Consider the following 19463-nt stretch of genomic DNA (forward strand, 5'->3'; position numbering starts at 1 on the left):
CCAATGGTTGGTCACTTTCTCAACCCCCCAAAATTTCAACTTTGCGGAGCTGCGATCGTGAAACCACCGAAAATGTTTAGAAACGTTATGAGTTTTTTAGTTTAAGACCCTTTTTAATATTGTTCACGTGTTCTCCAATCCTCACATGTAAGGGCCTCGAGGTCCTCCCCACGTACTGTAAGCCTCACTCGCATTCTAACATGTACACTACACCTGTCGTTACATGTTATTAGCTCTTTAATTTAATAAATTTTGTTAGTGGCAGATGCAAAAAAATCTTTGCGTTTTCTAATGTTAGGCCCCTTTCACACGATCGGACCGCTCAGGTCCGCCTGTCAGTTTTGACAGGCGGACCTGAACGGGCGCTCCATGTTAGTCTATGGAGCGTCGGATGTCAGTGGAGACATGTCCACTGACATCCGACCCCGTCCGATCCGCTAAAAGCAGACGGATGGCTCTACTTCCAGGTCCGTCGCTATCGGATCGGGTGAGATCTGATGAAAATGGACATGCTGTCCGTTTTCATCCGATCCCTCCATAGGCGGCAGCGGCGCCTGACAAGCCCCTCCCTGCTCAGTGAGCAGAGAGGGACCTGTCATCCGCCGGCTCAGCGGAGATCAACAGACAGATCTCCCGCTGAGCCAGTGGACCGAGGTGGGCTCCGTTGAAACGGAGTCCGCCTTGTGTGAAAGGGGGCTTACACCTAGCCCGCTTACACGCAGGGCATCGGCCACATGCGTAAAAGCCTGTGAGGGAATTAAAAATCCTATTTTCAAAATGTACTGGTGCGTCAATGACTCCTGGGGCTAGTTTATCTCTTAATGAAGGGGCTTTCCTGTATATAAATTGCAGACATTCAGGTAATACTGGACCTAAGACCCTATCTTGCTTTAAGATTGGCCAGTGTTCATGGACGATTCTTTTTTTAATTTCCTATATTGAATGTTAAAATCTAAAATCATTCTCGTATTTGTAGATGGATTGTGGTTAAGCTTAGGGACATTAAGACACCAAAACTCGCCTATCCAAATTACAAACTTTTTCAATCTCTCTCTAAAACAAGCTTGTCATACCCCTTCTGCAAGAACCCAGCAGCCAGAACTTGAGATGAAATCCCCTTCATACAAGCAGTTTCGCCTTAAAAGTATGAATTGTCCCCTGGGGTTATTACAAAGCCACTTGCTATGGTGGCAACTCTCCACTGGAATGAAGGCATTGCGACCTGTAAGCTTGAAATGGTCAGCCATCTTGATCCGTTCCCCATCCTTGGATATATCCAAATCAAGGAAAAATGTTTGTTCAGTGTTAACGTTCCAAGTCAGGGTAATGTTTTTGTTATTAGCATTGAGTCTCTGCATGAATGTATCGAGACCAGATTTATCTCCATCCCACACCTTGATGAGATCATCAATATATCTCTGGTAGCAGACTAACTCGGGGTCTATTCTTAAATATGGCTTCTTCCTGGAAGCAAACCGAGCCCCCATTGCTACTCCCCTGGTTTGAAGAAAAAATAGTTTGCCGTACCTGAAGTAATTTCTCGACAAACAAAACTTAAGACTATCTATCAAAAAGTTTGTGTCTTCTGGATAGGCCAGATGCACTAAAAGCCCAATGCACTGATAAAGCATCCTCATGGCTAATGGTGTAAAGAGAACTGACATCAGCTGTAATCAGAAAACTGGAAGAGGAAACTCTCAAGGATTCAAGAATTTGAATGATATGTTTAGTATCCTTCAAAAAAGCATTAGTTTTACTGACCAAGGGTTGGAGAAAGGTGTGTATGTATTGACCCAGCCTCGAAGAGACTGAGTCAATACCCTTCACTATTGGTCTTTTCAGGACTAAAAGTTAATTGGGATACATCAATTATTCTCCCACTTGACTCTGGTACGAGGGCGGCGGCAGACCCTGGGTTGCCACTCCAGTGAGTCACTCAGTTTACTTATTTGGGGGTTTGCATATCTTCGAGGGCTGTGGATTACTTTAGTCGGAATCTGCTGCCTCTGGTGGATCTCCTCAAAAGGAAAATTGAGATATGGAAGAATCTCCCCCTATCGGTGCTAGGACTTTTTTTTTTTTTTTTTAATATTTTTTGCGTAATTCCCCCATTTGGATTCCCCACTAATTTTTCCATCAGGTACATGGTGTGTTTGGTTCTTTCATATGGGGAAGCTCACCTCCCAGAATAGGCCTTACTGCACTTCTAGAGCCTTGGGGACAAGGGGGCTTAGTGCTCCCTGATCTTTATAAATATTTTTTGGGATTGCCAGGTAGCCAAGGAGTTTTGGTCTGACGTCGGGCGCTGTGTGACGGAAATTACTTATGTGCCTTTTGACGGTGGCAACACGCCTTGTTGGCTTAGTGGGTTTGGTGCCCACTAGGGCGCAGCGCATTTTGCTTAGTCTGTTACTATTTTATGCGTGTAAGGCGGTGATCCTCTATTGGGAAAAACCCGTGACGCCATCACCATTGTACTGGAAAGGTGGTTCCATTCAATAAAGCATTAAGCCTGAGCAGGGGATGACCAAAAAAATTTGACAAAGTCTAGAAGATCTGGTTGGATTGTTTTTTTAAGAATCCCACCCCACGGGGCGTGGTTTTGAGTTCTTTTTTTGTGTCTTTTGTATTATGTGCTATGGAAAATATTAATACAAATTTACAAAAACTCTCCACTATCACCCCAGTTATAGAAATTGACAGCTTAGCCACCACCCACCGGAGATTTACTGCAGCAGGACGGCCGCTCTGTGCCAGATCACGTACCCAATTATAGAAATCTACAGCTTAGCGACTGCCCACCATAGATTTACTGCAGCACTTAGAGGGTTTTTTTTTTTTTTTTTTTTACCAAAAATATGTAGCAGAATACATATTGGCCTAAATAGATTTTTTTTTACGTTTTTCTATTGGGAATGTTTTATGGTAAATATTTTTTTTTATTTACCGTATAAGTCGAGATTTTCAGCCCTTTTTTTTGGGCTGAAAGTGCCCCCTCAACTTATACTCGAGTCACCGCTGTCTGCCTACATGGTCAGCGTGTTATGCAGGCAGACAGCGGGCAGCGTGTGCTATTACCATTCGGCGGCCATTCACTGTTCAAAAGTCGCGCCACCTCCTCATCTGTGATAGGCAGAAAACTCAATTTCTCAGCGGTCAGCCTATCACGGACATTCTCTCATCCTCGTCCGTGGTATGAGGATGAGAGAATGTCCGTGATAGGCTGACTGACTGCTGGGAAATGGAGTGTTCTCCCTATCACGGATGAGGAGGCGCGGCTTTTGAACAGTACACGGAGGCATGCACAAGACACAGGTAGGATGCACACATACACAGGACACATACACAGGGACACAGGTAGGTGACACATGCACAGGACACATGCACACATACACAGGTACACAGGGAGGTATACAGCTGCAGATGGGCATTGTTGACCCTCTTTTTCCACTTACAGTAGCTGCTGCATTTTTCACCCTCGTCTTATACTGGGGTCAATAAGTTTTTTTCCCATTTTTTTTTTTTTTTTTTTTTTGTGGTAAATTAGGGCCTAGACCTATACTCGCGTATATACGGGAATTTTTTTTTTAAAATGTTCAGTCTTTTTTTTGTATAGAGCGCAAAAAATAAACTGCAGAGGTTTATGGGGAAAAAAGAACTTTTTTTTTTTTTTTTTTTTTGGGTACAGCGTCGCACGCCCACGCAATTGTCAGTTAAAGTAAGGTAGTGCCGTATTGCACAAAATGGCCTGGTCATGAAGGGGGGTTAACCTTCCAGAGCTAAAGCGGTTGAACAGGTCTAACTAAAGAGTCCCTAAAAAAAATTAGAAACCATGGCTTTTAAAATTACAGAGCTCAATTCTTTTAGGATCTGTGGGTGTATGCCATCTGGTCCAGGTGCTTTATTCACCTTTATTCTGTCTAAATATTTCTGGACTATATCAATTTTGAGCCATTGTGGATCATTTGAGGCTGTGTCAATACCATCTCTATTATGGACATGAGCTTCCCCAATGCTCATTTGTATACACAGAGCTGAAGAAGGTGTTTAATAAATTTGCCTTCTCTTTGTCCCCAGTCACCCACTCTAGATTATTTTGTAACAGGCCTACATGCTCAGACATGACCTTTTTTACTACTAATAAATATATTTGAAGACTTTTTGGGGGTTTGTCCTACAATCTTTAGCAATCTGTCCATTTGGAATTTTTGCCGCCTTGATTTACTTTTTACATATTCTGTTATATGAAGAAAGGTGATAAGTTGCACTCAAAAATCAATACACATTATAATCCAAAAGGTACTCATAAGAGTCCATTCAGCAAGAGAGGCTGAGTGAAGAAACAGTTGATTAGATACATGAACATCAATCTAAGGTGCTTGTGTAAAGCAAAATCCAAAAGGATACTTCCACCTTGTGACCTCACCAACAATAAAGTCAGGATCTGCTCTTACTCCAAATTATGTGGCCTTCCATTATAGATGTTCCATTGACATTTGGATATTCCAGCTGTAACGTATCCACGGAAGATACAGTGCGGATGGAGTGCTTCTCACAAACCGTTCCTACTGCACTACTTTAGCTGTTTTAAGCAGGTTTGTGTCTGTGATGTCACTCCTGGCTGAAGGTTATTCTTTGTAACATTTTAAACAATGATAGTGTTCCTTCATTTTTATATTTCTTAAAAGCTCTTTCTTATTTATACAATGCATCTGGAACGTTTTCACAGCGCTTCACTTTTTACACATTTTGTTATTACAGCCTTATTCCAAAATTGATGATTTTCATTATTTTCCTCAAATTCTACTAACCATACCCCATAATGACATTGTGAAAGAAGTTTGTTTGAAATCTTTGCAAATTTATTTAAAAAAAAATGAAAAAAACCACGTACGTAACTATTCACGGCCTTTGCTCAATACTTTGTTGAAGCACCTTTGGCATTAATTACAGCCTCTAGTCTTTTTGAGTATGCTGCAAGCTTGGCACACCTATTTGTGGGTAGTTTCTCCCATTCTTCTTTGCAGAACCTCTCAAGCTATGTTAGGTTAGATGGGGAGCGTCGGTGCCCAGCCACTTTCAGATCTCTCCAGAGATGTTCAATCGGGTTTAAGTCTGGGCCACTCAAGGACATTCACAGAGTTGTCCCATAGCCACTCCTTTGTTATCTTGGCTGTGTGCTTAGGGTTGTTGTCCTGTTGGAAGATGAACCTTTTCCCCAGTCTGAATTCCACAGCTCTCTAGAACAGGTTTTTATCATGGATGTCTCTGTATGTTGCTGCATTCATCTTCCCATGATCATGACTAGTTTCCCAGTTCCTGCCGCTGAAAAACATCCCCACAGCATGCTTCAGTGTAGAGATGGTTTTGGCCAGGTGATGAGCGGGGGCCTGGTTTCCTCCAGACACAATGCTTGCCATTCAGGCCAAAGAGTTCAATCTTTGTTTCATCAGACCAGAGAATTTTGTTTCTCATGGTCTGAGTCCTTCAGGGGCCTTTTGGCAAACTCCAGGTGGGCTGTCATGTGCCTTCTGCTGAGGAGTGGCTTCCATCTGGCCACTCTACCATACAGGCCTGGTTGAGTGCTGCAGAGATGGTTGTTCTAATGGTTCTCCTCTCTCCACAGAGGAACGCTGGAGCTCTGTCAGAGGGGTCACCTCCCTAATTAAGGCCCTTCTCTCCCCCCCCCCCCCCCCCGGCCGCTCAGTTTGGCCAGGCGGCCCACTCTAGGAAGAGTCCTGGTGGTTCCAAACCTCTTTTATTCACAGATGATGGAGGCCACTGTGCTCATTAAGACCTTCAATGATGCAGAAATTTTTTTAAGTACCCTTCCCCAGATAGATCTGTGATAAAATCCTGTCTCAGAGGTCTACAGACAATTCCTTGGACTTCATGGCTTGATATGCGCTTTGACATGCGCTGTTAACTGTGGGATCTTATCCACCTCCTCATTCACACTGGGTGGCCTATAACAAACTCCAATGATTACCTTTTAAGTGTACACACCCATGTGCAGTTCCACTCTTAATGCTTCAGCCTCAGCACACACTTTATCAACTAGATCCTTATTCACACTCGCTTTAAGATCACTTCTCACAGAGACAGACACCACCGCCCCTCCATTTAACCCTGTCTTTTCGAAAGAGGGCATTGTCAGGAATATTAATAGCCCAGTCATGTGAAGAATGAAGCCAAGATTCAGCAATACCAATGCAATCCTAGTTCTCCCACCAAAGCTTCCAACTCACTTATTTTGCTTGGCAGGGTTCTTGCATTGATGAACAAACTTTAATTCATCGCCCAGGCACACCTACAGGAAGAGTCCAAGCCTCCCAAGTCCCACCTCACAGATCCCAGCGTCATTCAAGAGGAAACCCCATCATACACAGCCTGTTCTGATAGTTAGCTGTGCTGCTGCTGTACAGGATTGAATGAATCGCAATTAGATGTCATTCCTGCCCAGTTAAATATGCAGACCAGTGTGAACAGGGAGAGTCCCACCCCTCAGATGCCACCTTCCCAGGGCCCTGCTGTTTGTGAATTGATTCATTTACATATGAAGAAAACACCTTCATAATACCCTCTCATAGTCCTTCCTCTGTAGACTTGCAGTAAGCCATTCTTCTTTGGTAAAGGAAGGAAACTGGAAGTCAGATCTGATAGATAGCTTTGAAATTTAGCCAAGAGGAGTGGTGACATCAAACACACAAACTTGCTTTTTACAGCTAAATATAAGGTAAGGTACACATAAAATGACAGTGGGGTTGTGATTAATTTTCCTACACAATGCATTTGTTTTGGGGGAGGGAAAGCTGGTCTTCTGCATTAAGTTATTTAACTTGCCATATTATTTACCCTGTCACCCCTCCTATGGAAATAAAACTTTTTTTTTCTATTCTTGAGATGACAATGCTGAACCAGATCTTGATGATGAGGATGAAGATGATGAGGAAGAGGATGAGCTTCCAGTTGAGATAGAAGGTGATGGTGAACATGAGCATAATGCAGAACAGTCGCTTACTCCAATGCCTCCACCTGCAAAAAAACGTAGAGGAAGACCTCCTGGAAAAGCTAACCAACACAAACAAAGTAAGTTCTGGTCATGAAACAAACCTTTTTCCTCCTAACCCCCCCCCCACACACACACACACACACACACACACACACACTTTTGTTTCCTTATTCAGTGATGTTACCTCAGCTTTGAACCTCTGCACAAAGCCTTGGCAGTGTTTAAATAGGTGTTTGGCACCTCTGTAAAAGTTTGCATATGCATGGTGAATACATCTTGGAATGTTTTCTGGCTGTATCTCTGTGGGGTGTCCAATTTTTGAGAGATGCCAGAACATCAAGCCTGCATCTTAAGTTTGTTACATAATTCAGTGAAGAGGTGAAGTAATTTTTTGGAGAAAATATTTTGATGCATTTAAATTTTGCCCATGGTTATGATTAAGATTAAAGTGTATCTGAAGCCAATTTGTTTTTTCCAGTTTGAATAGAGGTGTCTGTTTATCAAGCAGTGGAAAATATCCACTGCTGAGTTCTCCGGTATTCACAGAAAAAATCTCTCCCCTGAGTGCCTGTTTTTGAAGCAGTGTAGGTCGCTTCTCTTTTTGAGAAGTGAAGCAATCTACAAATGCTTCGAACAGTGGAGAATGCCCCTGTTACTGTAATCTGGTGAGATAGCGAGATTACCGTACCAGAAATTCACTGAAACACTCTGGTGTCTGTTTAGTAACCGGTTCCCGACCACCTGCCACAGTTATACTGCGTCAGGTTGGCTTCCCTGGGCTAACCGCCGTAACTGTACGTCAGCCCTTTAAGACGCTGTAGGAGGCGCATGCGCCCACAGCGTGTGCCTGTGTGATCTGTGTGTGTAAATGCACAAATCCTGGTTCTCTCAGGGGAGAGGAGACAGATTTTGTGTTCATACTAAGTTTGAGCACTGATCTCTTTCCTCCCCTAGTCAGTTCCATCCCCTCTACAGTTAGTAGTGTAGAAAGTGAAAATGCTGCGCTAAACCCAAAACTACAACAAAAGCAGCAAGCACACAAACAAACCAAGTTCAAAGAAAGATAACAAAAAAACAGTGCAGCGCTCAAATATTAAACATGTGATAAGAGCATCCGTAGGACGCACGTACCATATGGCAGTACGTCAGAAAGGCATAGGGAGAAACTCCTGTAGTGTCCAGACAAGGTGGTGTCTTGTTGGCCGCAAGCCCCAAAGGATGTTGGTAGACACGAGCAGGAGTGGAACAACTGTCTCTCGAATTACAAGTTTCCAAGGAGGGATGATCCGAGAGTGGTGACTCAGCATGAAAAAGAAAAAAAGGGGGCTCCACATGGTGTAGGTCAAAGAAAAAGGGATTTTATTGAAATAAATCACCATACATGGATAAAAAAGTGATCACTGGAAAATAAAATGGCAATGTGGGAAGCTAAAAATGCTAGCCCTACGCGTTTCGACTGAAGTCTTCAACAGGGGCATAAAAAAAAATTATTCCCCTGTTGAAGACTATTTAGTCGAAATGCTTAGGGCTAGCATTTTTAGCTTCCCACATTGCCATTTTATTTTCCAGTGATCACTTTTTATCCATGTATGGTGATTTATTTCAATAAAATCCCTTTTTCTTTGACCTACACCATGTGGAGCCCCTTTTTTTCTTTTTCATGCTGAGTCACCACTCTCGGATCATCCCTCCTTGGAAACTTGCAATTCGAGAGACAGTTGTTCCACTCCTGCTCGTGTATACCAACATCCTTTGGGGCTTGCGGCCAACAAGATACCACCTTGTCTGGACACTACGGGAGTTTCTCCCTATGCCTTTCTGACGTACTGCCATATGGTATGAGCGTCCTACGGATCCGGTAAGGGTACCCTCTTCTTCCTCATTGAATATTTACATGCCTTTTGATGTTTATCGGAATCTTCCATCCTGAAGAGATATTCCTCCAACACTCCCCATATGAACTATATTTCACTTTGCTGTTTCATATTCTACACCGGACAACAATTGATGCTTAAATTTTCACATTTACATCTTCCAAACTTGAGGAGTTTTTTCTCCCCATACGGACTTTCTTTACTAATTTTATTATTTGTAATTGTTTTGCTGTTCCATATTACACTTAGGATATTTGATTATCATTTGATGCTTACATATTTTTACATCTGCAAAGGTGTTCACTTTATATGCTCTTATCACATGTTTAATATTTGAGCGCTGCACTGTTTTTTTGTGATCCCACACAGCTAGGGAACCCCGTTAACCCCTTGATCACCCCCTAGTGTTAACCCCTTCCCTGCCAGTAACATTTATACAGAAATCAGTGCATTTTTATAGCACTGATCGCTGTAAAATTGTCAGTGGTCTCAAAAATGTGTCAAATTTGTCCGCCGCAGTATTGCAGTACCGATAAAAATTGCAGATCACCGCCATTACTAGTAAAAAAAAAAAAAAGAATAAAAATGCCATTAATCTATCCCCTATTTTGTAGAAGCTATAACTTTTGCGCAAATCAATATACGCTTATTGTGATTTTTTTTTTTTTTTTTTTTCACCAAAAAAAAAATATCGGCCTAAACTGAGGAAAAATGTGTTTTTTTTGTTTTTGTTTTTGTTTTTTTTTTTTGTTTTGTTTTTTGTTTTTTTAATTGGGATATTTATTATAGCAAAACGTAAAAGATCAAATACCACCAAAAGAAAGCTCTATTTGTGGGGAAAAAAATAAAACATAAGTTTTGTTTGGGTACAGCGTCACACGACCGCAATTGTCAGTTTAAGCGTCGCAGTGCATTATCGCAAAAAATGGCCTGGTCATTGAGCAACCAAATCTGATGGGGCTGAAGTGGTTAAGCAACGGTAAATTACCGCTCAATACACAGACCTTCTCAGAGGAGTCCGTCCACCTTATAATAAGAGTTCATCCCAATATATATATATATATATATATATATATATATATATACACACACACACAAAAGTGAATACATCACTCACATTTTTTTGTAAATATTTTATTATATCTTTTCATGTGACAACACTATAGAAATGACACTACAGCTTGTATAACTGTAAATCGACGAGCGTTTGTGAAGGCATCATTGGATCAAACTTTTTTATTAAATACACTAAATAAATTTATTTTTATACCTAGATCCATCCTTCATAACTGCATTATTGGGTAACTGTGTTTTCCTCCTATATGTGCCTACAAAGTCCACGTATTTTCTTTATCGTACATCACGGGACACAGAGCCATAGTTAATAACCATATGGTATATAGGCACCTTCAGGTGATGGACACTGGCACACCCAATACAGGAAGTTCACTCCTTATATAACCTCTGCTCCTACCAGGAGTACCTCCATTTTTTTCGCCAGTGTCTAAGGTGTTGGTCACGAGTGAAGATGTGCTCTGAAGAGCTCCACTGGAGGGATCCTTGCTGGATTTAAATAGCCTCCACAGACCGAATCCATACAAAGTGGCACTGAGGACATGGTGAATGGTACCTGAGCCTCGTATTAGAAGAACGAGGTTTTGCCTATAACGCCTATCCTTGTAGAGCTAGACCCTGGGACCCAGTGCTTTAGTCATGCTCACATTACCTAATGTTTTAGATGGCGGGGTGCTATACAGGTCCAAGGGAGTGGAACCCCGATAAAAAGAGACCCGGTCCTTGAAGGTTTGTTGAACACAGCCCGCCGTGATGGGTGAAGGTTGGATCTGTCTGTCATCAGCAGTATCCTGCGGCAAGGATAAGGTAGGGAAGAAGCCTAGGAACTGTGAAAAGTCCACCTATGGTTTTTTTTCCTTGGGGAAAAGATGTCATGCCCTAAATCTCCACTAGAGGGAGTAAAAGCACATACCTTAATTTGTTGTTTTCACTTCAGCTCAGTGTCAGTCTGTGGATTCAGCAGCAGCTTGTCACAGCGGGGATTCTTCATGGAGGTAAAGAGATCTGCCATCCGCATTAGGGAATTCAACAAATGTTGCTGCTCCCCTTGTATATCAAACACCCCGCCCCCCCCCCCCGCGGGGTGCGAAGGTCACTTTTTTTGCTCTTATAGTTTCCCCCCGCTCTGCTCGCCATTTTTTGGCTCTCCTCCCCTCGTGATGGGTCTGCAGGACCCGAATGCCGCCCACGGGAACGCTTTGAAGTTCAAAAGGAAAGGGGGCGGGTGTTTTACGGAGGGGGTGGGGCCTAGGCGCTGCACCATGTGTGCGACGTACCGTCCACGAGGACGCACTGCGCAAGCACGGGGGTGAAGACTTTCTACAAGAGCAGTCTCTCAGCTGAACAGTTAGGAGAGCAAGCTGGCTGGTCACCTGGGACACAGGAGCGGTGGGGCACGTAAGGGATGCATATGGGCATTCCCAATAGAGGAAATGACATCTTTTCCCAGCGCTAGGCTGAACTTTTTTAAGCGGCATTCTATTGTCAGACTATTGTTCAGAAATTAGTGCATTTAAATAGTACCTCTGCTCTGTGCTTAGGACTATGCCTCCCAAAAAGGACGGTACAAAAATCTCAAAGAAGGTACCAAAAACATCACCCCCCCCAGACACTGGGAGCTCCAGTCGTGCCTCCACACTGTCATCTTCTCCTGAAATACCAGAAGTGGCAAGTCAGGGTGAGTCATTGGAACCGATTGGTGTTGCAGCTGCTTCTCGCATCTCAGCCCCTGCATACGTGACTGAAGATGCCTTTTCTTCTGCCCTGATAGGGCTAGAGGAAAGATTAGCAGCTTTAATCACATCCTCCATCCAAAGGGATAGGAAGAGTGGACCCTTTACCAGGGGAACAGTGATTCAGACTCTTCCGCTAACTCTTTCACCTCACAGAATTTGCGGGCCTCTGATCGGGGACGACAGAGGTCAGGGTTCTAGGAAATGACAAACTGGGAATGGTCAGTAGATAGGTAATGACAAAAAAAGACTGGTGGATGAACCTATTCAATTACCAGGTAACAACTATGCACAACAACAAGGTCCCACACCTGTAGGTAATGGAGGGATATCTATGTTTCCTGATCCAATTACATCAGACGTCCCTCCCACTATGTCTACCTCATCTGCTCCCTTGACCTCTACTACCAAACTTGATATTCGTTCAAATATAGTTGACTGTGCACATTCTATCATTTCTTCATGACCCATTAGTACAGCAGGGGCAGGTGCAATCAGGAAGGATTTAAAAAAGACGCATTGATCATTTTTTCCAAACATTAATAGATGTCAAGAGTATATTCTACCCATATCTTCATCTCCTCCTGACAATCCTATAGATGTCCCCGTAAATGATGCTCCACGACTTGAAATAATTAATCTCTCATCTTACCCTCTTAATGCAGCGGAAAAGGAGGTTTTACAGCTGGGGGCTAAGTTTTTGCCCCATCTCTGTACTTGATACCTTTAGTATTATTAAAGATCTGCACCTCTTCTCCAGAAAATTGACTTCTAAGTTCCTTTTTGATCATGACAGACAAGAGAAACAGAAAAACCTTGTTGAACAGGAGATCTGGAAGGATTTAACAGTTGCTGAATTCCGAGCGCTGAGAGATCTTGTGCTCCTTTTAGAAGAAAGGAAATGACGCCAATCCTACACAGATGGTTGGATCTGAGCCTGATGACATTATTGGTCAACAGGCACAGACCAAACTTTATCAACAAGAGCTCACTATGTTGGGTAATGCTATCAAACAAAAATCTACTCACTTTACAAAATTACATACAAATTCAAATGCTTGGACTTTTTTGACTCAAACAACCAAAGAAATTGAACTTTCTGTCTCCAAAAAATTGGGCAGTCACAATCTAAGTCAGGCCCACAGAAACGCACTTATTGGACTTAGCAGAAATTCCCTTTCGGTAATCAAGCCCTCTGATAAGGGTGGCAATGTAGTTAGATGAACTCCAATACAGAAACATGTGCTGGGATATACTTAAAAATAGACAGTGGTACAAACCAATCTCAGCCAGCAATATTGCCAAATTTAATCTGGAATATGAACAAATTATACACTTGGCCCACGTGGAGGGCTTGATTACCAAAGAGATTCTTGAGGGCATACAGGTCCCACACCCCAGAATTCCAAACTTTTATGCGCTTCCAAAGACGCGTAAAAGTCTTCGAAATCCACCAGGATGACCTATCGTCTCTGGTGTGAGCTCAATTACTGAACGGGCTAGTAAACTTGTTGATGAATATCTTCGCGCTCATGTTATCACATTGCCCTCTCACATCAAGGACACTACTGATCTTTTAAAAAATCTTGATGGTCTTAATGTGCCGAGAGGTTGCATCCTTGTCGCTATTGACATCGAGGCACTCTATTCTTCTATCCCGCACAATCTAGGCATAGAGACCATTTCCAAATTTCTTGATGAACGTGGTCCTAAATTTTCTGGTATGAACCAATTTATATTACAACTTTTTTATCTCATATCCTTACCAGAAATGTGTTTTCATTTGACGAGTCCCACTTCCTCCAGGTACAGGGGGTCGCCATGGGCACTTGTTGCGCCCCCTCCTATGCCAATCTGTAACTGGGGGGGTGGGAACGAGACCTTTTTTCTAATGATGACCATACAAATCTTCTTTCCCACATTCTTTTATGGCGTTTTATAGACGATGTCTTCATAATATGGGGTGGGTCTTTTATCATGCTTGAACATTTTATGCAGATGCTTGCTGGGAATAAATATAATCTGAAATTTACAATGGACTCTCATGAGAGCAGGATCTCCTTTCTGGACGTTACTATTATTATTGATGCTGATGGTACCATTGCTACTTCGCTCTATCGTAAACCCACTGCGGGTAACACGATATTGCATGCCTCTAGCGCACATCCAAATGCACTCATTCGCAGTTTTCCTTTTGGCCAATATCTACGCCTCAGGGGAAACTGCTCCAATGATGCAAATTTTAAACATGAGGCTGATCGATTATACAAACGTTTATTGGCCAGGGGATACAATAAAACTTGTTTAAAAAAGGCCTATAATAAGGCCTGTGGTCCTTCCAGACATGTGATTCTGTTCTCAGATTCCAAAAAAAGCAAGTACGATGTAATAAGATTTATCACTACCTTCTCTGATCAGCACCAGGTTATACGCTCTATCCTCGGCAAGCATTGGCATATTCTATTGGCTGATCCCACACTCTTTAAATACCTAGGGCCACATCCAGAAATAACATATATAAAACGTCCCAGTTCTATTAAGGATTATCTTGTACAGAGTCACTACCACAAATCTCGGGACGGACAACATGAATCACTTGGCCTGTTCCGTTGTGGTAGTTGTGACTTTTGTCATCTTCTTCTGGAGGGGCCCTCTTTTGTTCTGCCCAATGGTCAAACACATTTTCTGCATCATCATGTCACCTACCTAACCAAAGGGGTTATTTACTACGTCCAGACCTACTCTCACAAGGGCCGATATTCCATCCTACCTTACAAACTCTAAGTTTAACGGCTTGGCTATTGAAACCCACATTCTGAAGAAACATGGGCTATCCGGGTCAGTTATCTCTACCTTGATTAATGCAAGGAAGCCAGCTTCCAGAGTCATATATTATAGAGTCTGGAGGTCTTATGTTTCCTGGTGTGAATCCAAGGGTTGGCATCCTCGGAAATATAGCATAGGCAGAATTCTTGCCTTTCTACAGTTAGGGGTGAAGATGAAGTTGGCCCTGAGTACTATTAAGGGCCAAGTCTCGGCCTTATTGGTCTTATTTCAAAGACTGCTTGCTTTGCATTCTTTGGTCTGGGGTTTTATGCACCTTTGAATCCTTGGGACTTGAACTTAGTTTTGTCAGTGTTACAAAAACAGCCCTTTGAACCGATACAGCATACTCCCTTAGTCCTTCTGACAAGGAAGTTGGTATACTTGGTTGCTATATCCTCAGCAAGGAGGCTTTCGGAATTGGCTGCTCTTTCTTGTAAGGAGCCACATTTGATTATTCACGAGGACAGGGTCGTTTTGTGTCCTCGTGAATAAGTCCTCGTCTGAGTTTTCTGCCTAAAGTGGTTTCAGGTTTTCACCTGAACCAAGATATTGTCCTACCATCGTTTTTTCCAAAACCATGTTCTAGGGAAGAGAAGTCACTACATTGTCTTGATGTGGTGAAGAGCAGTCAAGGTCTATTTAGAGACGACCGCTCAGACCCGGAAGACTGATGTCCTGTTTGTGCTGCCAGAGGGTCCTAGGAAAGGTCAGGCAGCATTGGAATCCACTATTTCTAAGTGGATTCGGCAAGTTATAACAAGAATACAAGAACTGCATAGTTCTTGTATTCTCACTTTGTGGGCTCTCTTTGTTCTGCCAACATATTGTAAATTACAGCTGCATTGTAATATATACATAGACCACTCCTTCAGTATGACAGCCTATAAAATTTCTAATAGTGAAAGATTGGCCAGTATTCGTGGCTACAAATTCAGTTCTTTTCTTCTCGAATTTTTTCGACATTTTTGCGTAAGAATTCCTGCAAGGATAAAATCTTCTTCTTTTGTGCAATTTCTTTTGAGTCTTATTAGTTGTCCCTTGGGGATGTTATAAAGCCAAGGTTTGTGATGGCAACTGTCGATCGACAAATAGCTATTAGTATCTACATTCTTGAAGAATGTTTTGGTCACTACCTTATCGTCTTCGAGTGCGATATTCAAGCCTAGAAAGTGTATTGATTTGTCTTCTATTTTCCATACCATGCGGATGTTTTTATCATTGTTTAATTTATTTAGGAAATTCTTAAGTGTATGTCTACTGCCATTCCACACGATAATTAGGTCATCTTTTATATAGGGTAAGTTCAGCAGGGGTATCCTCATAGACAGATTTTTCCTCCCATTGTGCCATAAAGGCGTTCGCAACTCCCAGTGCGAATTTGGCACCCATTGCAATTCCTATGGCCTGTTTGTAATAGTTCTGATCATGCCAGAAATAAATTTCAGGCAAAAGTCAAGGCACTTAATCAGGTATTTTCTTTGCTTGCAGATAAAGTTGCTGTGGTTTCTGAGAAGCCATTTTGTCGCTGAACACGCCTCGTGATGTTGGTCAGTCGTGTATAACAATGCTACGTCAGCCGTGGCTAATTAAGGTTCTTCCCTCCAATACTGATGTTGTATCTAGTAGTTGTAGCAAATGCTTGGTATCCTTAAGATAAGCTCGAGTATGTTGAACTGCTGGTTGAATGAAATAGTCTATATACTGCCCCATCCTTGCCGTGAGGGAATCTATCCCATTCACGATGGGCCTACCTGGTGGATTTTCTTTGCTTTTGTGGATTTTTGGGACAGTATAGATGACAGGGATTCTACATGACTCTGGTATGAGGTATTTTGATTCTTTTTTTATTCAAAATGTCTTTCTTCATTCCCAGATTGACCAAAAGCTCAAATTCCTTCTTGTATTCGAAAGTGGAGTTTCCCAGTAATTTGATATAAGGATCTTCATCCTGTAGTTGTCTATTGAGCTCTCCCTGGTATTTATTCTTTAGATTTTATGACCACCGCTCCCCCTTTATCTGCTGGTCTTATTACTATATCATTTCTTTTGGTTAATAGTTTAATGCCTTTTTTTGATGTGTATAGGATCTGACATTTTCTTCACTTTAAGAGATTCCAAGTCCTGCAGTACTAACTTCTTGAAAACATCAATGTGTTGGTTATCCGATACTTGTGGATTATATAGACAATTATTACGCAACGTACTGTGGATGAGTGTCGGGGGGTATCCCAAGTTGTATTTGCTGATCTATAAGGATTGTTCATGATGTATTTCTTGATGTTAATTTTTCTTATATATTTTTGTATCCCTAATATAAGTGTCAAATTTGTTAAGATTTATAACTGGGACTTGTTTCAGTCCTTTGCCCAATTCATCTGCCGTGATGGATATGCCACTGAGGTTTACAACTTTTTCTCTTGGAGTCTCTTTCCCGCTTTGTGTCCTCTCTTTGTTCTGGACTGTTTCTTGTTCTGTCTTCTTGAGGTGGTTTCCTGGGTTATCGATATGGATCTTGGGTTGTCTCCGGGGTGATCGATATGGATCTTGGTAAGGGGGTCCTCTGTTTTCCCTTTGATTTCTCTCATTATGTTGCCAACTATTATAGGGTTTCTTGAATGGCTTCTTGAATGTTTTTTTTCCACGGTTTATTTGGCGTTTGATATCCATAATTGCCATTATTCCGATGGTCATTAGAAGGTTGATATCCATAGTTCCGCTGATCATTTTGGGACGATCTTGTCTCTGCAAATGTATCTCTATCATCCCATCTTGGTGGGTTGGTTAAATGTGATGTAGTAGGATCTTGTATTCTAAACTCTCTTTCTGGTGTTGAATAGGTTGAACTAGGTTGTGTTTGTTCTATCTTGCTCTGCCATTTAAAGACTTGGTCCGTTTTATAGTCGGTCACATCTCGTTGGTATTTCTTCATTTTACGTAGTTGTACTTCCAAATCTTTAGCAATCAAGTCTTTATTAAATTGTGTGGCAAGTTTCTTGAAGTCTGGACTCCTTGTGAGGTTCTAGTTTTGATTTTATTTCTTCAATTTGTTGTTTTATTAGTATGGTCTTTTTTAGTTTCCTATCGAATAGGAATTTCATACCTTCCACACTTTTACTATTAAAAAATTCGAACCATTCATCCATGGAGGCTTTGTCAGTCAGGCCATCATTAGGTGGCAATTCCCACTGTAGACGCCTAGGGACTATGTTCTCCCTAATATATCTATCAAAGGTATTGGTGTCCCACCATAAGTTGACTTTTTTTCTCCATAAGATGTCCCAATTTCCTGACTACACTTTCTAGGTCCATATTGCGTGTTTTATTTTGTGGGTTAAAAACCTCATCTAAATTGACATTTCTATTCTCCATGAATGTGAAAACATCCATTGTAGCTGCAAAGGTGTTTGTGAGGTATAAATAATGAACAGTGTATGGGTGTCCCTCGCGCTACTCTGAGTAATAGGTGGACGAGTGGAAGAAGAAAAATAATAGTAATAATAAATTGAACAAGTGAAAAGAATCTGCAGCAAAACCTAATGGTGTTCACAGCACCTAACAATGAAGTGATCTCGCACAGACTAGCTAATATTCAAAATCCAAAAAGTGCAATGTGCAGCCAAGGAGGCGTGAAAACTTCATCTATATATATATATCTCTATCGGGTGAAGGAACTGTGCAAAAATTGATCAAAACATGAATATGCATGAATATAGACAAATGAAAACAAATATCCACTAAATGGGCAAAAAGTCGCATGTGCAAAATATGATAACAATAATCACAAATATAAACAAATGGCCACTAAATAAGCAAAAAAAGAAGAAAGTCAATCAATGTGTAAGAAAATATATTAAATCGCATGTGCAAAAATGCCAGAAAAATGCGTATATGGGCACATAAAAATTAGTTCACTCTTAAGGGACAGAGAGATGATGATAACTCGTCTTCTATGGAGAACGTGGAGTACAAGGGTAATAAATGTTCATGATGTAGTGCACAGAGATGGTGTGGTAATGAGAAAGCAAATCAGTGCTGCTCAGTATCCATGTAAAACTTCATAAATAAATTCCCGAACAGTCAGTTTCCCAGAACTCTCACCTCATATACTGTAATAAATCGCATGGTAAAGTGAACATAACTCTCCACCGCTCCCCTTTGGCTCCTTCTCCAGCTCACATACACTTCAACTAGGGCATTTTTGCACTTGCGATTTTTTGCACATGCGATTTAATATATTTTCTTACACATTGACTCTTTCTCCATTTTTTGCGTATTTAGTGGCCATTTGTTTATATTATTATATTTTGCACATGCAACTTTTTTGCACATTATTGATTTTTGCCCATTTAGTGGATATTTGTTTTCATTTGTCTATATTTTCATGTCCCTTGTTGTAATCAGTTTTTGCACAGTTCCTTCAACCTATATATGAAGTTTTCACTCCTCCTTGGCTGCACATTGCACTTTTTGGATTTTGAATATTAGCTAGTCTGCGCGAGATCACTTTATTCATCTTATTCATGTCCCATGCGCTGTAGCCTTTATCTGGGCACACAAAGAAGATTTGCGTCGTACGCGAATACAGTCACGCCCGCTCGCCAGGACCGAGCACATGCACGCATAGAATGTTCTGGCGCACATCCAGCTTATTTAAGCTGCGCAGGCCAAGTATGTGGTGCTTCCAGAAGGCAGCTGTGGGACAGAGCAGGCTCTGAACAGACACTTGCAGTGGTTCATTTTTCCTTACCCGGGTCACATGAGTCACCAGGTGTTGCTTGGCAGGCTAAAGGTGCTTAGCAGGATTGTTGCATAGGGGCTTGGTGAGCCCTTTTAAAGGGTCTCCCTTCTGAGGTGTTTTAACTACACCCAAGCACTCTGTTTGTGGAATTGAATGTCTTCCAAAAAGAGGAGTGGGACTAACACCATAGGGAAGGGCACACCTAC

At 41.8% G+C, this 19463-nt stretch overlaps 1 protein-coding gene across 2 annotated transcripts in view; it reads left to right on the forward strand.

Moving 5' to 3' along the window:
• The window catches only part of CTCF (CCCTC-binding factor), a 445740-nt gene that overhangs the window by 402851 nt on the left and 23426 nt on the right, over positions 1–19463 (forward strand). For both annotated transcript variants that reach the window (XM_073605105.1, XM_073605104.1), the window contains exon 10: positions 6904–7089. In XM_073605105.1, coding sequence (XP_073461206.1) covers positions 6904–7089 — 186 coding nt within the window. The remainder of the gene's footprint in view (positions 1–6903; positions 7090–19463) is intronic.

Source organism: Aquarana catesbeiana, linkage group LG11 (assembly GCF_042186555.1).
Source record: "Aquarana catesbeiana isolate 2022-GZ linkage group LG11, ASM4218655v1, whole genome shotgun sequence".
Classification (NCBI taxonomy): Eukaryota; Metazoa; Chordata; class Amphibia; order Anura; family Ranidae; genus Aquarana; species Aquarana catesbeiana.